The sequence below is a fragment of the Somniosus microcephalus genome, chromosome 8, assembly GCF_052327205.1.
Source record: "Somniosus microcephalus isolate GS21.2 chromosome 8, FLI_Smic_1.0, whole genome shotgun sequence".
Taxonomy (NCBI): Eukaryota; Metazoa; Chordata; class Chondrichthyes; order Squaliformes; family Somniosidae; genus Somniosus; species Somniosus microcephalus.
This window is the reverse complement of record NC_140994.1, coordinates 120,630,431-120,648,282: the sequence shown is the minus strand read 5'-3', so window position 1 is coordinate 120,648,282 and position 17,852 is coordinate 120,630,431. Positions and strand designations below refer to the sequence as shown.

General features: G+C 44.6%; 1 protein-coding gene across 3 annotated transcripts in view; it reads left to right on the top strand.

Moving 5' to 3' along the window:
* LOC147113763 (eukaryotic peptide chain release factor subunit 1) overlaps positions 1-17,852 on the top strand; it is a 39,921-nt gene that overhangs the window by 17,343 nt on the left and 4,726 nt on the right. For all 3 annotated transcript variants that reach the window (XM_085995073.1, XM_085995074.1, XM_085995075.1), the window contains exons 2-9: positions 1,314-1,489; positions 2,770-2,909; positions 4,039-4,177; positions 8,478-8,668; positions 12,942-13,071; positions 13,918-14,073; positions 14,222-14,286; positions 16,239-16,386. In XM_085995073.1, the coding sequence (XP_085851199.1) occupies positions 1,314-1,489; positions 2,770-2,909; positions 4,039-4,177; positions 8,478-8,668; positions 12,942-13,071; positions 13,918-14,073; positions 14,222-14,286; positions 16,239-16,386 (1,145 nt within the window). The remainder of the gene's footprint in view (positions 1-1,313; positions 1,490-2,769; positions 2,910-4,038; positions 4,178-8,477; positions 8,669-12,941; positions 13,072-13,917; positions 14,074-14,221; positions 14,287-16,238; positions 16,387-17,852) is intronic.

The following is a 17,852-nucleotide window of genomic DNA, read 5'->3' as shown; positions in this document are numbered from 1 at the left end:
AGCACAGACTTCATTCTTTCCCCCAACTTGCCAACTGAGCTATTGGGTGACCAGAAACAGCAAAGCTTTTACTGTTTTTTAAGCAAGCAATAGATAGTTAACAAAATAATACAGCCATTCATTTGTTAAGAGAATACATACTGGGTCAGTGAGAGGCATGTTGGAAAATGGGTGTGGGGGGGGGGGGTGTAATTGTGTCTGTTTTTGCTGTCAATGTTGTTTCTGACTTTGCAAGAAGGCTCAGAAATTCCATTGAGTTGAATGATTTTATTTTGCCCTGAGCAGGTGTTCAGTCTGGTGTGGTGGTTGGTGTCGACATTGTGATCATTCTGGGCAGTGGCCTGTAATGTTATTCTTTGACACGTATCTCACTCTCTCTGCAACCTCTGCTCCGTCCTTACTGCAGTGCTCTCGTTGCAACGGAGTGTACAGAGCACAGACTGAAGTGGAGAAGTCTGCAGGCGAGATCAACATCCTTGCTGTGTAGCGGCTACAACACAGAATTCCCACTGTGCTCACGATTTCAAACATTTCAGATTGTTGCTACTCTGGCTAAATTCTCCAGTGTTCAGGTGTCAAGTTATGAGCCGCATATACAGGAAATTCTCACGATTACTCTACAAATTCTAAGCTGTGTGTACAGTAAGATGGGATTTGTTGTTTACCAGCATTCTCTGTTGAAGGTGGCGGATCTTTTCCACTATTCCGTAGCACCAGGTAGCGCTCTGCTACCTCACTCGGGCTATAAGAGCGTGAGGGGCCTATTCTCACCCAACAACCACAATAGGGTCAGCAGTCTGGAGCAAGAACTCTGGCTGACTGCCCCAGTGTACCCATGGTGCTGGATACATTGTTATATTTGGTATTTATTTATTTAAAACAAGTAGTGGGGTGGTTCCCTCACTGATTTGAAGATGGGATAGTTCATTGTATGGATTGCTTCAAGTAATGGGAGTTAATTTAGCCACTCGGGTGCAGACCATGAAAACTGGGGGCGGGAGGCACGAATGAAGTGAAGTCTCTGTTCTCATTAAATGTTGCAGTTGTTCTCAGATCGAGATGTTGTGGTTTAAGATTTAGCCACCAACAAGGCAACAGTGCTGAGAACAGCCCTTTCCAACCCCGGCTCACATCATTCAAACATTACAAAACAGTCAATCAGCAACACCAGCGCAAATAGTTGCTGGGCTTCATGGGCCGGATTGCCAAGGCTGACGATCCACATTCGTGCCATGAAGTAGTAGACTGGGCACCCCTGTGTTGAAGAATGTTTCTTCCATTTCAACATTACTGACAGCTTGTTGTTTCTTCAGGAATGGCACCAGTATGATTTCGCTCATCATTCCTCCCAAAGACCAGATCTCACGAGTAGCAAAGATGTTGGCGGATGAGTTTGGCACTGCCTCAAACATCAAATCTCGAGTGAACCGTCTGTCTGTGCTGGGGGCCATTACGTCTGTGCAGCAGCGTCTTAAACTATACAATAAAGGTCAGTCTTTTCTGCGTTATCCAAATTTCTCCACGGGTTTGATGTATTATGGTGGGATACTGGTTCCAGTGACCCTGTCAATACCAGCAATTGTTCACCGGTATGTGTTCACATTAAAGTCACCTCTTGTGTTGAAAGTTATTTAAGTCCCCTCCCCATGGCTTAGTGGGTAAAGTGTAATGACCTGATGTGTTGACTGCGAGCTCCACATGGCCTTGTTATTAAACTGAGGCAGGAACAAAGATCAGTGTTACCAACCTGATGGTTATTCAGTGGATAGTTCAAGTTAGTGAACACTATCGACAAACAGATTAGGATTAGAATGAATGTAGAGACTGAAGTTAAAGATGATTAAAGCCAGTGAGGAAGCAATGTGAGATGAGAAATGATGAAAAGCAAATATTGCGAAGCTGAGACATTGGTTGGTGGACTGAGCTGGAGAAAAGCCAAAGTGGAATAAACTCTGGAGCCTAGAAAATTAGAAATAAGGAAAAGCGAGGCGAGTGGAATCATCTAGAAAAATGAATGGGTGGACTTGGGCAAAGAAAATTGACTCTTATTTCCTAACCCAGCAGCTTACAATGCTTCTTTAAGGGGAAAAAAACCTGGTGTGTTTGAAAAGACTTTTATTCCTGAGCTCCCGTCTTAAGCCCTTAATGTGATTGTGCTGATAAGTACATTGCAAGCTAAGCCCCATAGAGCAAGCCATGATACAGCGGTGCCACTAGGATCTTATGGCAGTATGTGAAATTTTAATGCAGACACCGTCCAAGCGAGTTTTTAAAAACACAAATTCAGTGAACATAATGAATGTGTGGCATTTCATATTGTGTCCACTTGAACGGAGATAAATGGCCAAAGGTACAGTTATGGATTCCGTCCTGTTAAGCAGTTAAAATGCTCGCCCCAGACAACCCACGGTTAATACTTGGCCGCAGTACCTTTTCATTACAGTTAATGGGGGTGCGATGTGAGCAGGTGAATTTAAAGTACCAAGACAATATTTTCCTTCAGTATATTAGCACCAGTGTACAAGCAACACCAGGTCAGCATGTGTTAGTAACTATAGTGTTAGGGAGTTGGGCAGTTAAATACCATTCTGATGCACCTTCTGCAAGTCCTGTGCTTTGCCAGTCTTATAAAGTTAGATTGGAATGGAGGGGAGAGTTCTGACGTGGTGCGGCGGGGGGGAAGCAGAATGTTTTCAATTTTTGGACTTTCTGAGCAATTTACTTTAAACACTAATACTTGATCTTACTGTACCTGTCTTGTTTTTGTAGTACCACCTAATGGTTTGGTTGTCTACTGTGGAACAATTGTAACAGAAGAAGGCAAAGAAAAGAAAGTTAACATTGATTTTGAGCCCTTCAAACCAATTAACACATCGCTATACCTCTGTGACAACAAATTTCACACAGAGGTAAGTAACTGTCAGTTACTTTGGGTATATTCTCCTTACAATTCTAGATTTCATGATATATTCACCTTCCAGTGCTGGGTCTCGGTGTATTCAGCGCACAGTGCTTCGCCTCATGGTATACTCCCCATACATTGCTGCTTAATTTGAAGCTATCCCCAGTGGCCCAGTTGTAAACATCAGCACATAGTTGAGCTCTCCAGACCAGGAGGTCCCTGGTTTGATTCCTAGTCTCCCGAGTTAGATTGGCTGACAGTTGGGTTGCTCAAATTGGCTTGCTCCTGGGCTAAGAAGGAATGCTCAGCTGGAGTTCCTTCTTCCTGATTCCTCCATGATTGATTGCTTCCCCCCATCTCCCTGATTTTCCCCCATTTTTCAAAGTTTATTCAGAATTTCTCTTTGTGGAGAAGTTGCAGATTTTCAGAGTAAGCAAGTAGTCTGTTGAAGCTGGGCCATTTCAACCTCTTGGAGGAAAGGAAGACAGACTTGCATTTTTATCACATCTTTCACAACCTCAGGATGTCCAAAAGTGCTTTACAACCAATGGAGTAATTTTGAACTGTTGTCACTGTTGTAATGTAGTAAAAGCGGCAGCCAATTTGTGCACAGCAAGGTCCCACAAACAGCAGTGTGATAATAACCAGGTAATCTGTTTTTAGGTGTTGGTTGAGCGATAAATATTGGCCAGGGCACCAGGGAGAACTCCCCTGTTCTTCTTCGAAATAGTGCCATGGGACCTTTCATGTCCACCTGAGGGCAGACGAATCCGCGATTTAACATCTCATCTGAAAGAAGGGACCTCCGCCAGTGCAGCACTCCCTCAGTACTGCACTGGGAGTGTCGTCCTGGATTATGTGCTCAGGCTGCTGGAGTGGGACTTGAACCCACAACCTTCTGCCTCCGAGGCGAGAGTGGTACCACTGAGCCACAGCTGACACCATCTGTAGGGCAAGACGTGAGAGCCCGCTCCTTGGGTGGCTCATTCTGCTGACTGGGGTCAGCAGGCCCTCTGGTCAAGGATGATTAAACTGTTCAGTATCAACTGGGACTCGAGCCCTAGCCCTTACACATGTTCTCCAATGACTATTTTGCATGTTGAAATCGCTTACATTGCCTGTAATTCTCTTGAAAGGCTCTCACTGCGCTTCTGTCGGATGACAGCAAGTTTGGGTTCATCGTAATTGACGGTACTGGGGCTTTGTTCGGTACTCTCCAGGGAAACACGCGAGAGGTACTACACAAGTTCACTGTGGATCTACCAAAGAAGCACGGTAAGGACAGAGCTATTGTTTCCTACAGTTTGATACATAGCAGCTCTTCAATCTTCCCAGTGTTTTTTGTGTCTGCATTTTAATTTACTTGAATTGTTTTCCTTTTTAGCTTTCATTCTGCTAACTTAGCTTCTGAGGAACGGTTTCAAATATATGTGTCTCAGTACCTTGCCCCAGTGTGCAGTTTTCATTTTTGAATTTAACTGAGTATGGCCAGGCTGTTTGACCATGGGAGGAAGGGAGGGGCAATGCAACCAAACCCAATCCTGTCCCACCTCTTAACACATGCAGTTTCCACCTGGAGTCATTAGATAGTGATCGAGAGCAGGTTCCCAGACTCCATTTCCCCCCCCCCACTCAACACCTCTAGCCCTGGGATCCTGAGACCAAAGTCTTGCAACGCTATTGCAGAGATTAGCTAACCCAACACAATAGGATCAAAACTTCAAGCTGCATGGCTGCTCCACATAGGTCAGTACGTTAGAAGTTTAACCATGGGGGGCGGGGGGAGGAGGAGAGGAGGCTGGTCCTGTTTTTAACAGTTATGTATTTTAAAATATCAAACACACATTTATATCCAAACTGGATGATGGAAATCTACTGAAGGGCATTGGAGAGGTTTTTGTTCTGAAAGCTATACTGATGAGCCAGGATAGTTGCATAGACCAGCACTAACCTGTAGCTGGCACTGAGTATCCATCAGCTCGGTGTGGGGAAGGACCAGATAGAAGAAATAGATTTCAGCCCTTTTAGGACTGAACTCACTGACACAACTATATTCCTGCGTCGCCAGCCAGCCAGTTCTGTGTGTCAATACAGGGCCTGTTAACGTGGGCAGAATTGGTCAATCTGCAACCATTTGTATTGAAACAGAGGCATCCCAAACTGTCCTGTGAACCCCAGCAACCCAGCCCACGAAACCCAGTCCCCTCAGTACTATTTGCACATATATTTGTTACTTGTTGGTCTGTTCAGTGAGAATTTTGTGGTTTGGGAAGGGGCTGTTAGCGCTGCTGCCTCATTGGTGGATAAATCCTAAATGAGAAATTCCCCTCTTGCCCGCAATTTGTTTTTTTGCCATGTTGGCATCCACTCACTTGCCGTTTGTTGTTGCCTGACTTCTATTTTAATGTAATCTCCTAAGGAGCAAAGCAGATGATTTGTTTTAAAAAATCGCAATAATTAAAGGTGATCAGAAGGTGTGTGGCCCCATGTGTGGGTTGTACGTCAGGTGAGGGCTTAGTCTGGCTTGGCTTCTTAGTATCCTGCAGGGAGAAGTCAGCCTCATGGCAGCAGCGCCTCTATCAAAGCCGCTGACCTGAGAACTTGGATTAAGCATTTAGTGAAGAGTAAACCTGCTAATGTGACATTGGACTTGATGTCTCAAACATCCCAAGCTGGCTGGCACATTACAAGCTACTGTGTGTGGGCCATTCCACCTGCTTCATATAACCAGTGACACTCGGGGGCTGCTGCTTGAAGAACCTTCCCTGAAGATCGTCCTGAGAATGGCCAGTTTCCGAGGCAAGCAGTAAATGCTGACATTCTGCCACTCCCAACTGGCGGCTGTGATGTGTGCCCAACACGACTGTAACCGTGCACTCGCACGTATTATAGTGAGTTCTGCTGTTGACTGTGAAACTCTCACTGAGCTCCTGTTATCGGCTGTTTGCCCAGCAATGGTTGAAGCCCATGCTTCTCCATGTCTGTTGACCAGCTAGTGACTATCCTCTTGGGCGGGGCAGACAAGTAAATACTATTTGGGCTCGAGTTTGCTTCAACTTGACCTGAGAGGTATTGGAAGATTGCAACCAAGTCAGCAGTTGGTGGTTAAATCGATAATTTGTTATCTGAGCTCGGCAGTTCTCCAAGTTACTGATAATTGTCCAGTTGGCCTGGTTGTTAATGGGACTTTGAGTGGTATACCTGTCATTCAATGCTGGCATTCTCCCCACTTGGCTCCAGATAGTCCTCTCAATCCCTGCCCTAATGGTCAGGCTGGTCTTAGCTGGGCAAGCAGCAGTATTGGTACCAGTGCTCTGCTGGGGAGTTGCACCATTAACTGGTGGACTTCCAGCACTATCCCTGCACACACTTGGAGATCTTTCACCCAGCTCTCTGGACTTGAGTGAATGGGGTGTGTCCTTACAGGTAGTGTGTGTACTCTCCATATCAGGCAACAGAAACTACCTCTGTGGATTTCTCAGTTTGGTTTGGAGACTCTTAACCATGGTGATTGGTTTCAATGCACATCAAATGCTCACTTGCTAAATAAATAAATTGAAATGTCATTCCATTATTTAAGAAGGATAAGAAAGATAAACGAGGAATCATAAGCCTATTAGTCTAATGTTGGTTGTTGGGATGTTACTAGAATCTGTTGTTAGGGAAAGAGTGACTGAGCATTTGGCGAAATATGATCTTATTAGAGAGAGCCAGTATGGATTTGTAAAGGGTAAGTCCTGTCTAATGAAACAAGTTAATTTTTTTGAGGAGATAACAAATATAGATAAGGAAGTGTCTATGGATGTTATTTATATGGACTTCTAGAAGGCATTCGACAAGGTTCCAAATACGTAAGAGACTTGACAAAAATGAGAGCATGGAATTGGATGCAATTCCATTGGGCTTGGATAGGGGATTGGTTTGACAGTAGGAGACTGAGTAGGGCTAATGGATATGTGCTCAAATTGGCAGGATGTGACTAGTGCTGTCCCCCAGGAATCTGTACTGGGGCCTCCGCTTTTCACTATATGTATAAATGACTTGGACGAAGGAATAGAGAGCTATATATTTATGTTTGCTGAAGACACAAGGTTAGATGGTGCTGTAAATAGTGTACATGGAAGCAGAAGGTTGCAACAGGACATTGATGGATTAAGTGAGTGGGCAAAACTGTGGCAGGCAAATGTGAGGTTATTCACTTTGGACCGAAGATAGATCCGAGTATTTTTTAAATAGTGAGAAGTTCAGAACTGGATCAACAGAGATTTAGAGGTCCAAGTACAGAACTCGCTAAAAGCTAGTGGACAGGTACAAAAAATAATTTGAAAGGCTAATGGAATGTTGGCCTTTATCTCGAGGGGTGGAAGTCATGTTTGACCCCACCTGGAGTACTGCATTCAGTTCTGGGCATCACATCGCATTGCACCCCAGGAAGGATATATTGGCCTTGGTGGGGGAGCAGCAGTGTTTCACCAGAATGTTACTGAGGCTAAAAGGGTTACATTTTCAGGACAGGTTGCATAGACTAACTTTGTTATTTCCTTGAATATTGAAGATTATGGAGTGATTGAATGGAAGTGTTTAAGATGATCAAAGGAGTTGATAGGGTAGATAGAGGCCGTTGAGGCTCAGGGTTAGTTGAACATTTCTAAACTGAGATTGATAGATGGGCAGGGGTATTAAGGGTTATGGAATCTGAGTTAAGATTCAGATCAGCCATGATCTAATTGAATGGTGGAGGAATGGCCTAATGCTGTTCCTATGAAATGCCTCCCAACCCTCTTGGGCTACTAGGTGGAGGTCACTCTCGTGTGGGTATTCAGCTATACATTTAAGGATAGTTCTTGACACAATCTGATTTGTACTGATTGCTCAGTCTCTGACTGGGAATGCTCACTAATATTTCACTGTGTGTGTGCTGTTTCTCAATTTTTAGGTTAAGGACATTTTTGACAATATGACACCTGTACTTTGAATAAAACAAATTGCTGGCAATACACAGCAGAACTGACAAAGGATCCCACCCAAAATATTGATGCTCAGATGCTGACTGACTTGTGCATAGCTCAGTTGGTACCACGTACTAATCTGTGATTAGAGTTGTGCGACTTACTGGGGCTTGGAGTTTGAGCTCATGATTCAAGCTGTGCGGAAGGAGTGCTGCATTGTTGAAAGTGCCTTCCCTCGGATGATGCATTAAACTGAGGCACAGCTGGCCTGTTCAAGTGGATGTTAAAGATCCATGGGCATTATTTGAATAAGAGCAGGAATGTTTTGTTTCCTGACTAAAATCCTTCCCTCTACCAACACCAGTAAAATAACAGATTGGTCATTTATCTGAATGCTGGTTATGGGATCTTGCCATGCACAAGGTGGCGGCTGTTTGACAAGTTACTGCATTCCACAGTAATTAATTGTACATGAAGCTCTGAGACAAAGTCAGGCACCGTATAGGTGAAGTCTTGCATTGAATTTCCAGCATTTCTATTTGTTTCAGATTTCTCGAGTTATTGACCGTTGTGGACACGGCTTTTCAAGGAGTAGATATTTAAATCCAAGTGTTTTGCATTTAAAGGCAGAGGAGGTCAGTCCGCCCTGCGTTTTGCTCGCCTGAGAATGGAGAAGAGGCATAATTACGTACGGAAGGTAGCAGAGACGGCTGTGCAGCTCTTCATCAGCAGCGACAAGGTGAACGTGGCGGGTCTCATCTTGGCTGGATCGGCTGATTTCAAAACTGAGCTCAGCCAGTCAGACATGTTCGATCCGGTAAGCTGAAGGAGAGCACTAACTGCACGAATTGAAAAGGGCAATACATCGTACTGCCGGCTGACCTGAATTGCTAAACACTGCCATTTGTTTCTGTAAATGTTCAGTGCTGGGAATGGGACTCTGTGCAGTGATTGGAAAGTTGCCCATTTATCTCCGCTGTGGGTTTGAATCCAGACAGACTGGATTCCCTAGTGTGGATTGTATAGTCAGTACCTTTACTCTCCCCCACCCCACCCAATATAAAGTACGTATTTTAAACAGCAACAGGCTTTTACTGATTTTTGTTCCCCCCTAAATTTCACATTTGCCGATTTGTTTGGTATCTGCGATTTCTGAGAGGTTTGAGTTTTGCTTCATTCGACCTCGATGGCCCTTTAAAAACAGATGCGGGTAATAATTCAAATGAAAATAAAGAAATAACAGACTTGTTGAGTAATTACTGTGTGTCAGTCTTCACAATAAAGGAAGAAGATAATACACCTGACATTCCAGGGAAACTAAAGTAAATCAAAGATTGGAACTCACTAATGTAAGCAAGAAAACAGTACAGGTTGAACCCCGGTAATCCAGCACCCGACGGTCCGGCACCTTCATTGGTCCGGCACGGGGAAGGTCCTGCTGTCACATTCCCTCCCTGGGATGGGTCCGGCTCAGGTTCTGGGACCGCCGCCGGGTCAGGATCAGCGCCTGGACCACGCAGCATCACCGACGGCTCGGCGGAGCCCGAGCAGCCCGTGGGCGGCGGGGTCGGCGGCGGCACAGGGAGGGCAGCAGCAGGAAGAGGAGGAGCAGGTGGTGGCGGTGTTTGTGGTGACTTTTGACACCTTCAGTGGTTCGGCACCGGCCTGGTCCCGAAGGTGCTGGATTACTGGGGTCCAACCTGTATTAGAAAAATAATGGGATTAAAGACAAAAAATCCCCCAGACATGATGGTTTCTACCAGGGTTTTACAGGCAGTAGGTGAGGAAATTGCAGATGCTTGAGCCATAATCTTCAAAAGCGCTTTCGATTCTGGAAATATCCCTTTACAGGAAACTTTGTGTTATCCGGAGGCTAACTGTCCGGAATGCTCGAGCCACTGGCAAAAATCAGGTGCCGTTTTCGTTAGGTTTTTTTCTTCTCGTTGCTTTTTTCGTCCACAGTCAAGCTCTGCAAGGTCTGCTGAAGCTATTGCTAAGCTACAGAGACGCTTGGACTGTTTAGAAGCTGTTGCAACAGGGTTTGTTGACAGATACGGAGCTCTGAAGCTTCCGTATCTTTCAACATTTGCGCTGGAGTGTCCGGCAGTTTTGAGGGAACGGCAACAGGTCGGTGACGGATAGCACAAAGTTTCCTGTAATTGGAAAATTGCAAATGTAACTCAATTATTTAAGAAAGGTAAGGGAGAGAGAAACCAGGAAATTATAGATCTATTGGTCTAATACCTGTTGTTTGGAAGTTATTGGAATCTATAATTAAGGACAGAGTGACTAGGCACGTAGACATTTGAACAGACCTCCAGAAGGCATTCGATAAGGTTGCACAGAAGTGAGAGACTGTTAACTAAAATCAAAGCTCATAGAATTGAAGGCAAATTACTGCCCACGTTAGGAGATTGGTAGGCAGTTGGAGAGAATAGGGAGAATGGGTCTGTACTCTAATTGGAAGGAAGTGACTAGTGGTGACCCACAAAGATCTGTGCCAGGGCCTGAACTAATAATTATTTATGTTATCTAAGTCACTAATAAAGAGAGAGCCATATATCGAAGTTTGCGGATGACACCAAGATAGGTGGCATAGTAAGTCGTGTAGACGGGAACACAAAATTACAAAGAGAGTTGTTCAATAAGTGAGTGGGTAAAACTGTGGCAGATTATTTCAGCACAAGTAAGTGAGGTTCATCTTGGACCAAAAAAGAATGGGCCAGAGTACTATTTAAATTGTGCAAAGCTAGTAACACTGGAGGTCCAGAGATTTAGGGGTTTAATAACACATCACTAAAATGTAGTGGTCAGATAAATATTGGGAAGACCAAAGCCATTGTCGTTGATCTCTGCCACAAGCTCTGTTCCCTAGCCACCGACTCCATCCATCTCCCTGGCAACTGCCTGAGGTTAAACCAGACTGTTTGCAACCCTGGTGTCCTATTTGACGCAGAAATGAGCTTCCGACCACACATCTGCGGCATTACAAAATCCGCCAATTTCTATCTCTGTAACATCGATCAACTCCGCCCTGCCTCAGCTCACCTGCAGCTGAAACCCTCATCCATGCCTTTTTCACCTCTAGACTTAACTATTCCAATGCACTCCTGGCCGGCCTCCCACGTTCTACCCTCCATAAACTTGAAGTGATCCAAAACTCTGCAACCAGTATCCTAACTCGCACCAAGTCTCGTTCACGCATCACCCATATGCTCGCTGACCTACATTGGCTCCCATTTAAGCAACGCCTCTATTTTAAAATTCTCGTCCCTGTTTTCAAAACTCTCCATGGCCTCGCACCTTCCTATCCCTGTAGTCTCCTCTTGTCCTCTAACCCTCTGAGATATCGGTGTTCCAATTCTGGGCTCTTGAACATCCCCGATTTTTATCGCTCTGCCACTGGTGGCTGTGCTTTCAGCTGCCTCGGCCCTAAACTCTGGAATTCCCTCCCTGGACCTCCGCCTCTCTACCTCTCTCTCCTTTAAGACGCTTCTTAAAACCTACTTCTTTGACCAAGCTTTTCGTCATCCGCCCTAATATTTCCTTGTGACTTTGTTTAATGACACTCCTGTGAAATGCCTTGGGATGTTTTACTATGTTAAAGGCGCTATATTAATACAAATTGTTGCTGTTAGGTACAATAAATAATCAAAAAGACTAATGGAATGTTAGCCTTTATAACTACAGGGCTAGAATACAAAGGGGAAGAACATTTGCTACAGCTATACAAAGCCATGGTTACACCATATCTGGAGTACTGTGAACAGTTCTGGACACACGCCTTAGAAAAGATACATTGGCCTTGGAAAGAGCGCAGCACAGATTCATCAGAATGTTGCTAGGGCTAAAGGTTAGATTGAGGAGAGATTACATAAACTAGGCTTGTATTCCCTGGAATATAGATGGTTAAGGGGTGATTTGATTGAGGTTTTTAGGATTTTGCAAGGAATTGATAGGGTCGATAGACTTTTTTTCTGCTGGTGGGCAGTTTGGAACAAGGGGCTGTTCAGGAGAGAAGTCAGGAAACACTCCACACACAGTGGTAGAAATGTAGAACTCTCCAAAAAAGCAGTAGGTTGCAGTTCAATTAATAAATTTAAATCTGAGATCAATAGATTTTTGCTAGCGAAGGGTATTGGGGGGTGGGGGTCGGATAGTGCTAGGATACCGATCAGCCATGATCTCATTGAATGGCTGAACAGGCTCGGAGCTGAATGGCCTCCTCCTGTTCCTGTGTTCCTCAGCAGGCAATAGTCCAAGTCTGTTGCAGCCCAACAGGCAGTGGTTGCCTCCAGTACCTCCCTCCAGCATTTTTACCAATTCTTGGATACCATGCACTGGCAGGATATTTGAACCCAAGCTTGTTTTTCATTTCTCTCTCTCGTGCCTGGGCACCTGCCCTCCCTGCCCCCCCCCCCCCCCCTTCTTGCTTTCGTCCGGGTGCCCAACCCCGTCCATCTCTCGCTCTGGCCCGCCTCTCTCTAGCCTGCCCGTTTTCCAGCAGAGTCCTGTGATAGGGATCAACAGTAATCGTGTCTGCAATTTTGTTTTAAAACACAACTGCCTCTGTCCCAGGGGTACTGAGGCCAGTTCTTGTCCACCCCCCCCCCCCCCCCCCCCCCCCCCCAAACCTCATGGCTGGGGTCCGCTAACTCTACTGCAGGCAATAGGTCACGAGCAGTCTCAGACCTGGCCATTTTGGTGCAGTTGGCTCATTGCTGGAGAAATCCTGAATGAGAACACCAAGATCTGTTGGTGTCAGCAACTTGAGATATCTGCGAATGAAGGGAAACAAACAATGTCAGGTGTGTCTATGACTGTGAAGGCTCCCAACTGCACCCATGTCGGACAAGGATATGAGCTTGGACACCCCATGGGGTCTGCGTGGGCTGCATGGTTCACAACTGCTGTGGAAGTTCCTTTACTCACTTGCCCATTAGGGGAGACACTTTTTTGGCACTTAAAAGCCACACAGTTGTAAGTTGGAACTGGAATGCTGTGCTCTTTCTCGGTGCTGTTTGTGTGTGTGTTAAATGTCAAAATGGTTGTCTCATTGTAAATCTTGTTCCTCGTGTGTTTGTGCACAGCGATTGCAGAGCAAAGTACTGAAACTGGTGGACATCTCCTACGGAGGTGAGAATGGTTTTAATCAAGCAATCGAGCTGTCGGCTGAGGTCTTGTCCAGTGTGAAGTTCATTCAGGAAAAGAAACTAATAGGTGAGAAGTCCTTGGTGCGGTTCAATGGAGTTAATTAGTTCAGTAAAAAAACTTGCATTTATAATAGCGCATTTCATGACCTCTGGATGCCCCAAAGCGCTTTACAGCTAATGAAGTGGAGTCACTGTGTTGTACTGTAGGAAACACGGCAGCCAATTTGCGCACAGCAAGCTCCCACAAACCGCAATGGGATTAGACCAGATAGTGATGTCAGTTGAGGAATAAATATTGGCCAGGACACTGAGGAGGACTACCCTGCTCTTCTTCCAATAGTGCCATTGGATCTTTTACGCCCACCTGAGAGGGTAGACTGGGCCTCAGTTTAACGTCTCATCTGAGAAATGGCACCTCCGACAGTGCAGTGCTCCATCAGTACTGCACTGGAGGTCAGCCTGGATTACGTGCTCAATTCTTGGGACTTGAACCTGCGACCTCCTAATTTCGAAGGGCGAGTGCTACCACTGAGGCCATGTTCGTGTATGTTAGATGAAGCATTCTATTGAGTTTTGTTCAAGTATATAAACGGTGACAATTTTTGATTATGCTATACAAAAGTTGGCAGTTTCTCGGGTCATTGGGCAGGTGTTGGTTGCCCTGAACTGACCCATCTCAGTGGCTGTTCCTCCTATAGCCATAGAGCCACAGCTGAATCTTGTGTTGCCCTTGCCTGCTCTCCATATATATGGGCACCTCTGAGCAGGGGTGAATGGGCAGCGAATTGGAGCAGGTACCCTGGGAGTCCTGTTACTGGGATGGCATTGGTGTCTTAATTTTGTTTTTAAAAACCTTATGACTTGTTGGAACACTCGCACGAAGCAATAAGCAACAATTTTTTAAAACATTTAGGACGATACTTCGATGAAATCAGCCAGGATACGGGGAAGTACTGCTTCGGCGTGGATGACACACTGAAAGCGCTGGAGATGGGTGCAGTTGAGATCCTGATAGTTTATGAAAATCTGGATATAATGCGATACGTACTCCGCTGTCACGGCACAGAAGGTAGTGGTGATCCCTTTGTTGTCAGTTCTTCAGCGTCATATTGAATATCCATAGAACTTGTATTAAAAGACAGGATGTAGTTGTTAATGTGTGACTTGGTGATTGGACCAGAATAGGCAAACTTCCTAACTGTGTTCTATTTTCCCAGAAGAGAAAATCTTGTATCTGACACCTGAGCAAGAGAAGGATAAATCCCATTTCACAGACAAAGAGGTACAATTTAATTCTACACCAAGCAGTAGCAAATGGGCTGAATGGCATTTGGTTGAGGCTTTTGCTTCTGAAGTTTGGGTTTGAGCTTGATTTAAAACAAAATGGATTTGAATAGAATGGACTTAGTACCTGGGGTCTCTTAACAGCAACACACAAAAGGTTTGATTTCACTTTCCTCCTCTTGAGATGGCACTGACATAGTGAGATATAGTCCCACGGTGCTTGTACGTCATCCAATGGTGGTGATTCTTCATGGATGAGCCTAGACAATAACAACTTGCATTTATATAGTGACTTTAAACATAAAGTCACTATATAAACCTCTTTCTTTCTTTCTCTCTCTCTCTCTCTCTCTCTCTCTCTCTCTCAAGATGCTCTATAAAACCTACCTCTTTGACCAAACATTTGGTCACCTTTCCTAATGTCTCCCTCTGTGGCTCGGTGTCAATTTTCTTGTCTGATGTCACTCTTGTGAAGTGCCCTAGGACTTGTACGGTATTTCCAATGTAAAAGCTTGAGTGACCTGCGGGGCCACGTACGCATGCACCTTAGAGGGAACATTGGTGGTAACTCTGTTTTCTTTTTTTCTTCATCTTGACCAGAGGAGCTACTCCGTTATCTGACACTAGGGATTAGTCTCATGACTGCGAGTGAAGAGTTACGCTGGTTGCGTGACATTTTTACGCAGCTGTCCTGATTTTTGTATGGAGGACTCCAGTTACTCTGTCCATTCAAATTGTAGGAAACACCCAGCAGCACTACACGGGTTTTGTCCTAACAAACTTGGATTGCGTGTGAAGATTAAATGACATTTACTGTTTCTTTTGGTACTTTGTTGGTAGTGGCCCAGAAATTCGGGTCGGGGGCTTCCCGCGGGTGCAAGCCCCCGACCTGCACTTACCTTGCGCGCCGGCAGTTGAGCTGTAGGACCCCGTGGAATTCCGCTCCGGGGCCTGCTCCAACTCCTGGCGCACTGTGCTTGCGTGTCCCAGAGGCACAGTTAGTGCGATGCATCCCCTGGGATCATGTGAGCCATGGGCAGCCAATCAGAGGAGGGAAAAGCCCATTCATAAGATTGACAGGAAGACCTGTCTAAACTTATGAATATACCTAAAATAACAGTAAACCTTCAAATAATTTTTTTTTTTAAATCACACTTTTTAAATAAACTATAAATTACATTAAATAACTATTTTAAACAATGATTTAAATTTTTGAAAAAAATAATTTTATAAAAAAAGGGGCTAAAAATAAACTTACCTTGCTTTAAAGTATTTAAAAATAATAAACCTGTGGAAAAATGTTTTAATTTTAATTAATTGACCACTTACCTTTTAAAATGCAGGCCTTACGCCTGGTTTTTACATTTCTAAAATCTAAAGACTTACCCTCACGGAAAGACCTGTTTTTAAAAAAAAAAAACGTAAGTTCAAAGCGCACGCGCAGACTCCCGTGCGCACGCGTTCGACCTCTGAACCCCTTCGTTCGGAGGAATGGAAGTGCTGGTTTCCCGCGCATGTGCAGTGCATGCAAGAAACCGGCAATTCCATCGGGTCCACGCGTGAGTACCCCGTGCGTACTCGCGCGTTGGGACCCGAATTTCTGGGCCATTGTTACTCCAAGCCAGTGACAATGCTATGATTGAAATGAAGGTAGTCTGGGTTGAGTCGCACTGTGATTCTCCCCGTTAAAAGGGTGCAGATATCGTACATGAGTGAGATGGTGTATTCGAGTAAGAGCTGACATCGTCTGTGGCACTGGTCATCTCGTGTGCCATTTTTGACACTCGACCCTAGACTCTCGGACTGGATAAATGTTGAATTGATAGTCCTGGATGTAGTTATGTTAAGCAGTGTAAAGGTGAATGAGCCTGTTCAAATTTCAATGATTAACAAAGTCTGTTATGTAAAGTAAAATTTATTTTGGTTCTGTTTTGGGAAAAAAAAAATTAGACTGGACAGGAACATGAACTGATAGAAAGCATGCCTCTCCTGGAATGGTTCGCCAACAACTACAAAAAATTTGGAGCTACGCTGGAGATCGTCACAGACAAGTCACAGGAAGGATCCCAGTTTGTGAAAGGCTTTGGTGGGATTGGTGGTAAGAGCTGCGCTTTTGAGCTGTGAATTGGATAGACCACCAGTTGATTAACGATTGCTGTTTCATTCTGGTATAACGTACTAGAGACTATATGCGATGCCCACCACACACACTTCTGTCTACTCCTAAAATAGTAAATGCCATATTGCAGGGCTATTGCGTTCAGGCTAAGAGTAATAGTTGGGCTTATTTACAACTAAGATAATCACCCAGAAGCAGAAATATGTTGCAAGATACTAATAGTATATACATGGATAACAAAGGCAAAATCGCCGCACAAAGACATTAAATATCTTCAGTAAGTGTTTTTTAGGCTGTCAATTCCAGAAACTAAACCAAACTGGGGGGGAAATATTGAACATTAAACCAAAGATGAGAAACTGGCAATAGTGTTAATGACAAAAGAAGCCTTTCGTGTCACGGATGTTAATTTTGCGACATTATCTATCTTGCTCTCTGGATATCCTCAGTAGATTGGCCATTCCAGCTGCCTACTCCAGTCTAAAACCCTGCCTATGTTGACCTTTCCAAAAAAACAAAAACCAATGGCCTCACCTTCAAGCAAACCTGAGCTCATTCGTATCTGATTAGGCACATCACCAGTAAAGCAAGCAAACCACCTTCATTGGAACTGTAGATGAGTCGAGACTGTGTTGTGTATTGACTAACTCCCTGTGGTCATGTTTCTGACGGCAGTTTAGATTTCTCATCTGCTAAGTCAATGTAAAGTCATATTTTACAAACACAAAAATACAGATTTATTTGTGCCTAACTTGATGTTGGAGGAGCTAGGCAAAGAATGCTAATACATGGGGATCTGGAACTATCTCTTCAGAAAATTGAAATAAAACAAGATTTTAATTTGCTCTCTGAGGACAAGGAAATCAAATTACAGCCTAAATGTCACCAATTGAATTGCTGACCCAATTATCTGTCAGATAGTGAAGAGGCTCCTATCTGGCAAGAGCCCGACGTCGGATGGATGAGGGAAATATTAAGAACATAAGAAATAGGAGCAGGAGTAGGCCAATCGGCCCCTCGAGCCTGCTCCACCATTCAATAAGATCATGGCTGATATCCTAACCTCAAATCTTCTATCACTCTGCATCCACCCGAACCCATGTGATTTCCCGGGAGAGGCGAAAAACCAGATTAAAAAACCCAATGGCCAATTTGGGAGAAAAAAATCTGGGAAATTCCTCTCCGACCCATCTAGGCGATCGAAACTCATCCAGGAGATCACTCTGTCCCTATATTTTCTACAGTACTTACCTTCTGTAAAGGCGATCTCCACCCCAGCCAGGAACAGGAATAAAACCATCTCCTGAAATCTAACACAGAATTAGAACACAAGAAGTAGGAGCAGAACCAGGCTACACGGCCCCTGGGCCCGCTCCACTACCCACAGGGCCATGACCATTCCGAACCTAGACTCATGTCTAATTTCCTGCCTGCTCCCCGTAACC